Raw genomic sequence first — 14669 nt, 5'->3', positions numbered from 1 at the left:
TTTTAATTGTCTTCATCTTTATGCACTTCTTTAGTGTTTTATTATGGGTGTCCTGCAACATGCTCCTTTTTTTTTTTCGCAGCTGGGAATAGCAGTGCTATTTGAGGACAATGTGCCCCCTATTTACTAGGTGGCACATTGTAGAGGGCTCTACATTTATTTATAAAAGCTGATTTGAAAGTTCTACAAATGTCCCCCATCTTGCTATTGTTCTACACTGGGTTTAACACTAGTTTTTTGAGATCCCAAACACAGCTCTTCTGCTTTTCCATAGGCTTGTTGTCAGGAAGTCTCCTCTGCATAGGAAAAATATTCCACAATGAATCAAACCCTTGTTTCACTGATCTCTGACAATTTCATTGAAAGTGTTACTTATTTATATGTTGTAGTTCATGGTCAGATAATGTGATTTCTTAGTGCATATATGCTTCATCTGTCTTGTGTAGGCTGGGCAGTATTGGCTCCAATGAAGTTTTACAAGAGGCTACATAACACATAGCCTGCATTGTTGTAGTGTTGTCAGCTGTCAGAATTGTGCTGAATACTTATTTTGTCAGTGTCCAGCAGGTGGCAGCGTGACTTTCTTTTCCATGTTCAACACCAGGAAGAAACCTTGTGTTTAATTTAATTGCTTCCAGTGATTGTTCCACATTCCTATCCTTCCACATAGTTAAATAAAGCAGCAAACAGGATCCCACAAGACACCGCCGTGCTCCCTGACAAGAAGCAGTTTACTGTATAGTATTCTGGAATGAGAGAGGTTTATTACATGACTGAAGGCAATTATATTAGTCTTCATAATGAAAATGGGCTAGATACAGTAATGTATTCAACATTCATTTGAGATGGCGTAAAATAATTGGCTCCTCGGGAATTGTATTATGTTAACAAAGTGCAAAAGTAAGGTTGTACTTGCCCAAGCTAGAGCATCTATATTGTTATGGTCATTTGTATTTGTTTGTTTTGTTTATGTATAATAGGTGTTCTATATAACACTTTACAGTTAGGATGCTATATAGGGGATTAGTTACTTTGAAGAGTATTTACTAACATTGCTTAAAGGTTCAAATCTGCACAAAAGCCATTGGAACCCATCAGACATTTGATTTCATTGTTAAGTTAGCACTGTACAGATATCAGCTGACTGGTTGCCATAGGTTACAGCACTTTTCCCTATTGTTCCAACATTCTCTTTAGAATGTGAACCAAATCTAGGTGCCTGTGGCTCTCCAGCAGGTTGGCAGACTACGACTCCTGCCAGGAGCATGCTGGGAGTTGCAGTTTGACATCCACTGGGGAAGCCTCAGCCTCTGATTATAAAAACATGATTGCAGCCTGATGAATAATGAAAAGTAAGTGCTACTAAGTGTTGCGGCTGTGGCATGCCCCTTTTTTGGAAGCTGTTCAGGATCTCTCTTAGAAGGCTAATTGCTTGTCATTTTCCTGGGCACGTTTTACATACCAGAAATGACTCTCTTGATGTAGTCTGTAGACAGCGTTTGGCTGTCAGTGGAAGTGCAGTGTTTCCCCTCCCTGCAAAAAGCTTTTTTTTTTTTCTTTTTTCTGTTCCTGGGCTTAATCTCACTGTGAGAACTCGGGCAGCGCGTCATGAAGCTCTCACGTCCCATCTGGGAAGAATAAGACATGCCCAAACCTTATTCATTGCAGGGCCAATGAGGAAGCCGAAGTATGTTGAAAGTCCGCGAGTGCCAGGAGATGCATCTGCAATGCCATTGAGAAAAGTCTCAGAGTTGCCGGTCTCTAACCAGAATGGTGAGTTTCCCCAGTGCTCTGTTTCTATTCTGTGTCTCTCTTGTCAATTCATAGTGTTTAACAGAAACTGCTTAGAGAAGAATAAGCCAAAGACCAGATACAATGCTTCCCGTGAAAGAACATGCCTGCAAACAACTTTTTTTTTGCCTTGCTAATGTTTCCTGGGCTAGCGTTCATCTCTTAATGACTTACTGAGGCGTCCTGGCAGTGAAAGAGTGCGGAGGATGGCAGGTTACTCCCTGGGAGATTACTTTTTTTGTTTTGTTGAACAGATTCTCTCCGTGTTTTATTTGGCTCAGTCAACGCCTCAACCTGCAAACCCCATGTATTGTAAACTGTAAGAAAAACTCGATTTTCTTGTCAGTGCGGAGGCGGAGAGAAGGATTGAGTTACCGTGTTTCCATAATGCAGCTTGACACGGTCATATTAATGCAATCAACCACTTGAACCTTTATTTTTTTTCTTCTTATAATTCTACACTGTGAAAATGTAATGCTTCAACCAGCTGTTGTAACTGTTCCAGCACTTCAGAATGGTTAATTAGGAAAGTTAACGCTAAAAATTCCGGTTGGCAGTGAATCCCAGGACACAAGACCACAAAAGGGTTAAGTAGGCATGGTCCAGACTCGCAGCCAAGTTTGGCAGAGCAGGCGGGCGAAAGAGTATTGCCCAGGAACTACCTAACAACTTCATCTTGGCAAGTGAAGTTGATGTACAGTTTAAGTTTCCAAGCTGTGGGTATAACGAGGGGTTTAACGGGCTTCCTTCCCTCTAGAGATCTGGATTGTGACAGCGTCCTGTGCATCAGGGGTTAAACGTAAAATTCACAGCAGTGATCTAGGAAGGGAAAGTAAAGCTTCAGAAAATAACGTTGTTTTTTTAAGTTCCCAAGGGTTTCTTTTATGATTTTTTTTATGGAGAAGAATATTAATAACTGTGCATTTCACAGCGATGAGTCTTTGGGAAGATCAGAGGAAAATACAAACCAAAACCAAACAAACCGTAATGTTTTACAAGTGAATCAGGTTAATCCCAGAATGAGCTCTGGTGTCTTTTGCCTTTTAAACAGCCTAGAAATGGTTTATAGTGTTCCTTTTTCTGTGCAACCTCTGCGCAACTCTTATGAAAGGGTTAATGGTGATTTAACATTTGGACCTTGGTCGTATAAAAGATAACCTAACTGGAGTAGCAGATCTATACTAAGGCTAGTCAGTGTTTCCTCAAGGCTGTAGATAGAGAAACTCTCTAGCTGTTGGCTTGCAGAGAATGCTGATACTTGTAGTTCCACAGAGGCTGGAGAATCTCTGATCCCCCAAGCTTGCTTCAAGAGCTGTCTATAGACTTATAACTAACAATCAAACGCAAGTCAATGACTGCGTGTGTGGGAATCACATATAACCTCTTATGTCTTGTATATTGTACTCGTTACTCTTCAGTTAGGACATGAGAAATGTTTACATCAGACAGTCTTTCATCTTCTTTTTCCCAGCCGACCAGCTACTTATGTCATGAGTCCAATCCTAATATTAAGTAAAGTCTTAACCCCCAATAATTCTGCTTTGAGTATTTCAGGCTCCCACCTCAACTGCTTGATAACTATTATTATTACTTGTTTAATGGAAACGGCAGCTTGTCAGTCTACCTTAGTCTGGGCATGACGGCCGGTGACCAGCCCGGGATGTCTCAATGTGCTTTGTGACTGCTTCTGAAGTCCCAGTTTTGAGGGTTAATTAATTTTCCTGTGTAAGCCAGAGTTCACGCCAGCATCTCCAGAACTGACAGGAAGGCGGACGTAATTGGAATACAACTAATGAATGGGTATGTGGGAGCAGGACGGGACAAGACTGACAATGAGGCTGCCCCAGTTCCTGAACGAACCTCGGACCTCATGCTATCTCCCAACAGGTCGGCTGCAACTTATCTAGATGAAACTCCACTGGTTCTTTTTAACCCGTTGTGTTCCTTGGAGGTCAATCCTCTAAGTATTGACCATGTCAGGCCATATATAGCCAATATCAGTTTCCACTAAAATCAGTGTAGCCACAAACTCCGCAAGTCAGATACAACTACCACATTCACTGCCTGTAATGATCATTTCATTTGGGTTTTAATTCTGTGCAAAATAATCTGCTTAAGCACATATTGAATCCCTCAGTCGGGTAGGTCTCCAAGTTGATGATTTCTGTTTTATGATCTCCATCTAGAAGCAGCGCTGGATAAAAACGTAGCCTGTTCTCCTGCTGCTCAAGAGCTGATGACAAGGCTTGGATTCTTGCTGGGCGAAGGAATTCCCAATTCTGCTCGAGTATCTATGGATGAGAAGAATGAAACTATGGTAAGCAAAGCACAGTGGTGGATAGTTTATAGGACATCTCCTTGACACATCAGGGGCCCTTTAGGGCTAATGGCACCATAGGCAGCGTCTAAAGCTGCTCTCGTGTTATCCGAGCATTGAAATACAGGTTTGTGGCCAAGTCGGACAGATTTGCACGTAGGGTGACACGTAGCCTAATCACTGCGGTTGGCAGATGACCGCACATACATATGATTAACTGACCGGGTTTTTATTGGTTGTTGGTGTCTCTCATGTCTCTGCCATATCTGGGTTCATTTGGTTTAAAATGGGCAAATTGCTGCTTGTTCTCACTGTGTGTGCAGCATTCTTACAACTACATCCCATAAAATTTGTCTAGAGTCTCTAATAGTGTGTTTGCTGCATGTAATAATGTTTTATAAATAGCACCAAATTGATGGAGCCCATTCTGATTATTCTCTTCAATCCATTTAATGCACATTGAACTATTAAAAGCCAATATTGTGAATTTTGTTATTGGTTAAATTTCTTTTGCGCTCATTTGTTGCACACCCCAAATACCATTGGATCTCCTGATACTTTGGTGAATGGGCAGTGCTACCCACCAACCCTAGTGCTGGGAGTGGGCATATGGGTATGACTGCAGGTATTGTACCAAATAGTCCAGTCAAATCATCTGCTGGGGCATCAGGGTAAATTTTTCTGGACTGGCAAGCCCTGATTGGCGAGGAGAGACTGACTTGGGGAAAAAACCCTATGCCACTCTTACCAACCGGCCTTGCCATGTGCTGCCCAGAAAACAGGGTTTTACAGCCTCTAGAAGTACAGTACAAACACGATGTATCAGACCATCAATTCATAAGTAAAAGGAGGAGATTTGAATCTACAGGACCGGTTACCCTGGTTTCCCAATAAATGGTTAGTGGACAAACTACAAAATACGGTGAAGTCTGTTGTGTGCCAATCAATCCACATATTCGGTCCAGCTCAGCTGCCCATAAAAGCCCATTGCTTCATTCTGACTGTCAAATACAATAATTGTTATAGGATCCCATTTACACAACTAGTGCAAGTGCAGCAGAAGTCTGTATTCTAGAGGATAAAAGCCATTTCTGTTATAGATTCCAGTAGTTAAATTCAGAGTGTCCTGGGAAAACATATCGGAAGTCTGGATGTTGTACAAATAGTTCACTTACAAGCAAGAAAATATGATACATCTGTGAGACATTTATAATGTAATCTAAAATGCATTCAGAGATGGGAGATATTTGTAAGATAAATGACGGCGCTACTGAACTACTAGGGAGGGTTAACCGTCGCAGACAAATAGCTTATATGAGACTGTAGCGCTAACTTAGTAGATGGGACTGTCCTGCCAGAGATTTGCACTGCTGTGAAACGGTCTATTCCTCCTCAAAATTCCATTTGCATGAAATCTCAGTGCGAGTTCACTGATATCTAAAATAACTACACACATTCCACTATTTTATTACATAAACCCCAGAGTTTTGTGCCCTACAGTATATAGCTGTAGAAAATATAACCTTCATTGGCAAAGGATCAACTCTTTACATAAGTAGGTCCTTGCCTCCGATAAACCCTCAGACCTGCGTTGAATGAATTATGCAAATAGATCTTTTCCAAGGATGTCAATTTATCATAGTAGGCGATAGCAACAGCACCTCCTGCTAAGGTTCGAGGTTTGCTTTAATACAGATTTTACTTTGCTTACACATCTCCACTTTCTAAAATGTTTTATATATTTAGGTGTGACTGTTTTGCGATGTAAATTAGTGAATACCAGAATGCAATTAGGAATAATCTTGAACAATGCAGAACTTGTTAATAATGCACTGACACGTGAAACTGTGGCATATACATCTTTGTTACTAGACCCTGTGCGCCATGGTAATTAATTGTTGATTTCCTGCAGTGTACAGTGACAAGTCACGGGATAAGTCCCTGCTCTACCCTGACGAATAGCACGACCTCCCCGAGCACTGCTAGCCCTTGTTCCACACTCAACAGCTGCATCAGTAGAACGGCCGCTAACAGAACCAGTCCCAGTGGGACTATCAGCAGTCCCAGCTCCACCCTGGAGAGTAAAGACAGCGGTATCATAGGTAAGTTGGCCCAGGTGTCCTCTGTCACATGACTGCTGTACTTGGTGGGTTTGTATGTTATAGTGCGACATCGATTCACATTTCCATAATTAGCATTGGTTCATTGTTGAGTTGTTTTTTTTTTTGCTGTTGTAATTTTTTTATATAGTACATATGGTTTTAGGCTAAACATATTTTTTTTTAAAGTAAAATTAGTGAACATATGTGTAACAAAAAGCAATCAATGGGATATGTGCTTTTATTAAGAGTCATTTGGGAGCTGAAAAAGTAGGTGGCACATTTATATCCTTGTACTTTGTTAGTAAATAACCTCATTCTCGGTTATCATTACTTTGTCATGAACTTGAAGTAATGAGTATTGACTATCAATTACGCATAGAGATGGCAAAACGCTAGTTACCAGGATTGCTGCCGTGCTGGTGGTCTGGTGAGGGCCATCATCCAATACTCCTTTATTTTTGTTCATTACATAAGTTGAGGTATTTTTTTTTTCTTTCTTAAATATTAAGTTAAGTACTTTGTAAAAGCATGTACCTTTTAAAAATGTCTGCCAGACACACACAGTCAGTTTGCTACACAGACACACACACTCCTAGATCCTCAGTATGTTATGTGATGGTAGAGGGAGGAATAAGGAGGATGTCTGTGCGGGCAGAGCTCAGAGGGGCATTCCAAGCCTCTTTGCTCGTGCTCGCTACATCATATGCCATGTGACTGTGGTTGCCAAGGTAGTCCAGAATCATAAGTGATTAATAGCAGCCTGAAGGAAAAAAATTATACCGTGAATCTTCTAGCCTGCTAAAGTGATTTATGTGTTAAAACAAAGAAAAACTCGCATGTACATGGGATTTCTGCTTGAAGAGTATAACATGTGGGCATACAATTTGTGTATGTTACTGACTGTGTACAATCACATAATTCCTGGAGGACATTAGTCTCCTGGGGTGTAGGTCTACTTTCCTATGGTAACGTCTCTTCATGTTGCTTGAATTCATGATGCAGAAATAATAATGTGCCAGCAGACAACTGTAAATAGCTTTTCACTGCTTTTAGTCCAGTACAGGACCAAGGTGTTAATTGCTATTACACTCATCTTAATGGTTATGACATAATGCTCATCTTTCACCGCAATTTGTTCTTCAAATGTGTCCTGAGGACTGAGCTCAAGATAATGGGGGTGTTGATGGTTTTAAACATTAGCAGAGAGCTGGAGGATAGGTTCCTGGTGTTGTGTATAGATGGTCTGGAATATCACTTTTATGGGTTTTTATTATTCCATAATGACAGTCCAGCAATTCTACATAATTACATTTCAGCAGCAGATATGAGAATTTACTCCAGGAATCATCTAATAGACTTTCAGCTGTCCGTATCATGTTCAGCCCATGAAATAGTTGCCCCCACTGGAAAACCTCTCCAGTGACCGTCTGTTTCTCTAAACATCTTCTGTGGTGAAAGCTGAATTATGGAACAATATTTCTAGATATCAACCTTCAGAGTATATGTATGTATGTATGTATCCAGTGAAACTGTAGATCCCCATTTGAACAGTGTCCTGTGTGCTGTTCTCTTTAGCATCACTTTTGTCTACCGGCTTTATCAGTAAGGGACACTTTTGGTGTTTGTCACTAGTGAAGAACCTTTAGCAAAAGAAAAAAAAAATCTAGGGGTGGATGTGTCAAACCTTCTAAACAGGAAAAGTGGAGGTGTTGCCCATAGCAGCCAATCAGATTATAGCTATCATTTGTCCAGAATGTACTAGAGGATGTCAGCTAGAATCTGATTGGTTGCTATGGGCAGCATCTCCACTTTTCCTGTTTAGAAGGTTTCATAAATTTACCCCCTTAGTTTCCTTTTTAAGTTTCATTTAAATCCCACACTCCAAAAACATACTAGTAGGTTAATTGGCTGCTATCAAAATTGATCCTAGTCTCTCTCTCTGTCTGTGTGTGTATGTATGTTAGGGAATTTAGACTGTAAGCTCCAATGAGGCAGGGACTGATGTGAATGAGTTCTCTGTACAGCGCTGCGGAATCAGTGGCGCTATATAAATAAATGGTGATGATGATTTAAGTTTCCAAAAAGGCCCATGAGTAAAAGGCCTTTAGTATATCCTGGTTTCACTGGACTGTCGATGCTTATTTTCCCTTCATCATCATCACCATTTATTTATATATATAGCGCCACTGATTCTGCAGCGCTGAACCCTGTCCCATTGGAGCTTACAGTGTAAATTCCCTAATACACATACAGAGAGAAAGAGACTAGGGTCAATTTTTTGATAGCAGCCAATTAACCTACCAGTATGTTTTTGGAGTGTGGGAGGAAACTCACGCGAACACGGGGAGAACATACAAACTCCACACAGATAAGGCCATGGTCGGGAATTGAACTCATGACCCCAGCGCTGTGAGGCAGAAGTGCTAACCACTAAGCCACCTAGCACCTGCAGTAACACAAATTACAGGACTACAGTTTGTTTTTGTTATGATGCATTTTGTCAAAATCCAACAAATGCCACATATTTGTTAAGGTTTTGTGTGGCAAAAAGGCCAATAAAAACTACATTATATTGAAGAAACAAAGCTCTCTCTCCGCCAAGAGGACTTCACCATCCATATGTCATAGTGGGCATCGCGCCCAGAAACATCCAGCACAGGAGCATATACCTAGAACTGCATAGCAGAGATGCTATACTGTTGGTCGCTGTCAGGAACTTGAGCATGGGCGTGCATACTGCTGTATTGGGCCCACATACCCTTAGATGGTTGTTTGCCATTTATGTTTGAATGTCATTCTCCTATATCTCCAGGTAGTAATGTCATGTTTGTCATCAGAACTCTATGCTTCTGTTTTATGGAAGATTACAGGAGCTAGCTCAGAAGTAAGCAGTGCAATCTAAAAGAGATCAGAGATTAACACATTTCAATTTAATTTGTAAAGCTAATTATCACTTCTGGCACTTTTACCCTTCTCTTTAATTATCACTTGTAGAATACATATTAAAAAAATCTTACAAAAGTAAATAACTGCTCTGGGGGACCTCTGGGAGAATGGCTGCGAGCGTTCCTTAAGATAAATGTATGGCCCACGAAACAAAGATGTTTTATTTTTGTTTGTTTTTTATTTTCAGCCCCTGGTCTGTAGTACAGGTCATTTAAATTGGTCTGACCCTTTCTGAGTGCACGTTCCTTTCTCTGGTACCTGGCTGCCCTTTTAAGATTGATTTTTCTCAATGTAAATCTATGTAGAGATGAAAAGACTGAGCCAGATTGTATGCGAATAAAATCCGTTTTCTGGACAGACCGAGGAAATAGAACGCTGAGGATTATCTGCCCAGACTGACTAAACTGAAGATTACGTTTAGGGATTTGGCTCATATGAGCAATATTTTATGATCGTAAAATACGCTGTGTATGTGATGGTAAAAGACTGAGAGATCGCAGCAGTTGTGATGTGTAATTTACAGTGTTTGAGGGCTGCATTCTCAAGACCCGTTTATTTTGTAATCTTGAAATACGCTTACTGTTTTTTGCATCGATATACAAAGGATTAGAGGAAAATATAAACTTAAATAACGATTTTATAACTCCCAAGGTTTTTGGAATGCCTCTGGAATTTCCTGTGTCCAAAGTCCGCACATATACTGCTGTTAGATTTTTCTAAGATGTCTCTTTTTATACCAATGATGGATTATTAGCTGCATTGAAAAATAGGCAGGTGCGTAATTATCAGAGGGCGCACAGAGCGGATTCACGAGTGCAAGTAGAGTGTTGGCCTAACTCTCATGGGAACAGTGCATGGTGAATTTCTGCTAACCAGCAATATAGTGGTAATAGAATATTGCAAGTTTGGCAAAGGTAGGATCAGTGGCGTATTAAGGGACCGACATTTGTACTTCTACCTATAGTTGACAACTTTTTAAAACTGCTTTTCGGGGCATTTTGTTGCCAAAAGTGTCATGCGTCTTCTCATGTCATGTGTACTGAATTTGAGTTTTTCAATTTTGTTTACATTAATAATTATGGAAAACTATTTACAAAAATGCAGACAGCCCAGAGAATGGGGGGCAGGCGGTAAGAATTGCATTCAGCCTGCAGAAAAAGATGAATTATATTGTGTAGTTAATATTGAATATAGGGATGTTTCCATGATGATATCTTTAATTTAAAACATGGTATAGTCTCTGGAAATTAGAACAGTTGGCGACTGTGCATGCCTAGATTAGGCAATTTTAATAAATAAGTAAAACGCGTTGTTTGCTAGAGTCTAACCATCTGCTATCAGTGTCTGCGACTAAAATAGTGACTTTATCATACTTTACATATATTAACCCAAGATTCACTTTGTTGGCTATACGTTGCTCAATATGGGTCCATCACAGTAGGTGACCTGACAACAGGCTTTTTATAGTGGAACCAGTAAACGAGACAGACAACAGAATGTTTGAGAGTGAGGTCTCCTCTTTAGGCTAAGCGTCTTATAAATTATCTGCAGTACAATCAGTCCAAGCCTTGAGCCGGGTACACACTGCAGTTTTTTCATCCAATTATCATGCCGATCTCACTTGTTCATATATCGCATTAGTATGTACGCTCCCACAATCATTGTATCGATTTGATTAGATAAACTTAAAAGTCAATCAACAATGGAACAATTTCGGTCAAATGTGGAAGTGTGTAGTCACTCACGACCAGCAGTGTAGGCAGATCTCTATAGAGTGTACAGAGTCACGATCTTTTCAGCAGATGGTTATGAGAGATGAAGAGCACAGATCTGACGGTAAATTGTGTATAGTGTGTACACATAAATCTGCATGGTCATCAAGGCTTTCAGTTGTTGGTAAAAATCGCATCTGCCGTAAGTTTCTGTAGTGTGCACCCATCTTTAGTCATTGTCATAAGACTATTCTGGGCTTTATACCTATACTTACCATAACAGTGGTTCTAATTATAAAATTATAGAACACCTCATACAGCATCATCAAAGTGTTAACATAATATGTACAAAAATAAAACTGCAACATTACCTATTGAAATTAATGTTAATTATAGTCAATTACAAGATATTGCATAACTATATTCATTCCTTAATTCCCTTATTCATATTTACATGGCAGATTAAAGTGTATATTTGGTAATTTTCCTTTAAAATTAGCGATCACTCTGACAATAATACAGCGCCACCCAGTGGTTAAATTGACAATAAAAATGTGAACTGTTTTGTAGACAAATTATTAAAACACCAGGGAGATATTTCTTTCAAAAGTTAATAAGTTCCTTTAGTTTTGTACATCAAGAAGTAATTCTATATTGTGCGTGTGTATTTATGTTGTAATGTACATCCAATGAGAATATCCACATAAACTCAGCGGTCTTGTTTCACAATAGGTACTTACAGCACAAGCGTTGAAAAGAGAATATGATTTGCTCCCAGCAGATCAGAGAGAATTGTGAGGCTGTGCGAGTCATATGGGTGTAAACACATCATCTATATTGTAAATGTATTGCTTTACCCTAAAGGCTGCACCGACAGTCCCACTTGTATCGTGCATGTACGTGTAAAAAGCCGCAGCCTTAATTTTATTTATTTACATTCCTGTGATGTGAAGCCGTTTTGTATCGCTGTGGAGGAGTGAGACATGATTAAGTTTCTGGAAAGAGTGCCTGTTTAGTAGTACTTAAATCTCTCCATAACAATTTTAATCAGTCCATGATTACAGGTAACAAATCACATTGCAACCCGGAACGAAAGTCAGTCTGCACCCAGTTTTGCTGCAGATCTTCTTAGGCTGAAACTTTGGATGGTGTGAGTTTGAACAGATACAGGACGCCTGATATGTTTTGCCTATGGTGGATTAGCTAAATACGCCTGTCGGTTTTATTTTTAATCACCACTATCCTTTAAAGAAAAGTATTTTGTCCTCCACAAACATTTGTGTCTGTGTCCCATTTTTTAGCAACGATCACAAGTTCGTCAGAGAACGATGACCGCAGCGGTTCTAGCCTGGAATGGAGCAAGGACGGAGGTCAGAGGATCGTCGGGCATCAAGTGATTCACGAGCGGAGGGCTGATAATTGCTCACCGGTAGTGGAAGAAGACGCCTTGCCAGAGAATTTGCCCAAAACGGACTCCTCTACTGGGGAAGGACCGGTCTCCTACCTGCAGAGCTCCAGTTCGTTAGTGATGCAACGACCCAACTCCGTGGCAGGTAAAACAAAGAATCGGTGGATGGGATTGGGTTGCAGAGAATTTTGGCTAGTAATCCACAAATAGGACGATGTCTTTTTTAATTTTGCTAATACTTTGTGATGCCTGTTTTTTTTTGTTTTTTTTTTAGTTTATTCATCTGTTGGTGGTTACGGAGATCAACTTAGCGGCTGTTAAACCAAATTTCCTAGAATGTTTGACAGCCGGTTTGTTTGTGGAGATGTATAGATATATATTGTGGTGGTTCGTGTTATCAGTGTTCTTGCAGAAGTTCTGAATTTGTAATCTGGTCAAATTTTTAAAGATGTTACACAGTCTGTTATTCCCAGATTGCTGTAATATTATTCTGTAAATGCCGAAATTGGTTTAGTCTGCTTCATTCATCTACTTATTTGTAGAAAATTTATTATTATTTTTTAGTCTTCTAAAAACCTCAGTCAGCCCTTTTAAATACATATTCCTATATATCTAAATTAACTGATGTTAAAATAATGGGGTGGTGTTGCTGTCTCTAATTACTTAAAGAAGCAGAAATACATCTTGTTAATGTTTCTGTAAACATTCTTCTTCCTCTTTTGAAGTCAGGATTATCATAAAGAAAGATAATCTTTACTCTGAAACCTCTGCACGTCCTCATAAGAAACAATCAATAAGGCTTTATTTTACTTATAAAACTGTACTGTATAATATCTGTATATATTTAAAGTGACCTGTTGCCTACACGCCAACGAGGCAGCCATTTTGAGGATGGAACAAATATTCATGACATCCTATCCATTCACTAGGAACTGGTGACATCACTGAGCCATGATCATTATCTTGGGTGGCGAATTAATGAGACCCTTTAAAATGGCTGCTTCCAATATCTGTATATGTTTAAAGTGGCCTGCTGCCTTCAAGCCAATGAAGCAGCCATTTTGTGGATGAAACAATATATGTATGGGTGAGGAGAATACACTTTAATGGGATAGCTCCCAATAGCGATCTGTCTGTAGTGGACATAATGTAAATACATCAGTTCAAATCAATATGGAGGTAAAGGAAATAATGTAATTTTCTGAGTGATTATTATGTGGTGTCAAAATGTAATACAGCCCATTTATAATTGAGGCTTTCCTCAAAGATAATAAAGTTTATAATATATAAATAAAGGAAATCTGGTAATACTTGTATGTCCTACTCTCCCAGGATTTTCGGGAGACTCCCGAATTTTGGGGAGTTCTCCTGGAAGAGTAGGAAAACCTCCCGAACCCTGTAAAATGCCGAAATTCACGGCATTGAATAACAGGGGGTGGGGCTTAATCACCTAATTAAGACCCACCCCCGCTATTCAATACCTTGAATTTCTGCATTTTATGGTAGGGGAAGGGCTATAGTGACGTAATTACGTTGTCACGCCCCCTCCTACCCCCCCTCCTACCCTCTGTCACATGATCTCTACTCCGATCTCCCAGAGTACAGATTTAAAAAGTATTGAAGTATGTTGTATGTAAAGTCCAGAAATAAATGATGTTTGATGTACTACAAATATTAAGTTTTCTTGTACACAAATTGTAGTTGGGATATGATAAAAATGTCTAACTTTAAAAGAAAAACAAAAATTTGAAAAAAAAATAGTTCAGGCTAAAATCCCCAAAAGTCTTTTTTTTTTTTTTTTTTTTTTAGTTTTTTTTTTTTAGTTTTTGTTTTTTTGTTTTTGTTTTTAAATAAAAAATCTTTATTAATAACAGCAGTAAATAAACACACAAATTTGGAAGCCGCGGGAAGGGGGTTGAAGGAATAGTGATGGGCTATAGAGTGCCAGTATGGGAAGGCAGGACCACCCCAGGTCCTGGTAGTATAACTAGCATATTGATGGAAGTAGATTTGATATTTGTAAACATTTCATGTTAATCAGAGTTGGAATATTTTTACCTGCACCATAATCAGTAATGAGTGCCTCAGGGCTTTGCAATCACAGTCCTAATTTAAAAAATAAGTGAACAATACCATACACATCTCCTCCAGTCTGCCTTTGAATCTCCTCGTACTCAATCTTAGTTCAGGATGATGTTGACTGCACTTAACCACGACAATAGTTAATGTCTCCTCTGGCTGATATACGTTATTTATTTTACAAGGAATTGACATTACAGGCTCGCTGCATGCTGAAACTTAATGACAGGAGGGAGTGAGGGGGTGATTGAGTGGTGGAGTTTGTGTTCTTGCCCAGTTCTTCATTTTAACACTGTTATGCGGTTGCAAGAAGT

General features: G+C 39.5%; 1 protein-coding gene across 5 annotated transcripts in view; it reads left to right on the top strand.

Annotated features, from left to right (window-relative positions):
* Positions 1 to 14669, top strand: part of TANC1 (tetratricopeptide repeat, ankyrin repeat and coiled-coil containing 1) — a 146885-nt gene that overhangs the window by 82044 nt on the left and 50172 nt on the right. For all 5 annotated transcript variants that reach the window (XM_075180820.1, XM_075180818.1, XM_075180819.1 and 2 more), the window contains 4 exons: positions 1669 to 1773; positions 3978 to 4108; positions 6021 to 6210; positions 12170 to 12421. In XM_075180820.1, the coding sequence (XP_075036921.1) occupies positions 1669 to 1773; positions 3978 to 4108; positions 6021 to 6210; positions 12170 to 12421 (678 nt within the window). The remainder of the gene's footprint in view (positions 1 to 1668; positions 1774 to 3977; positions 4109 to 6020; positions 6211 to 12169; positions 12422 to 14669) is intronic.

The sequence above is a fragment of the Mixophyes fleayi genome, chromosome 7 (genome assembly GCF_038048845.1).
Source record: "Mixophyes fleayi isolate aMixFle1 chromosome 7, aMixFle1.hap1, whole genome shotgun sequence".
Taxonomy (NCBI): domain Eukaryota; kingdom Metazoa; phylum Chordata; class Amphibia; order Anura; family Limnodynastidae; genus Mixophyes; species Mixophyes fleayi.
Note: the sequence above shows the minus strand (reverse complement) of the source record. Positions and strands in the feature narration are given on the sequence as shown.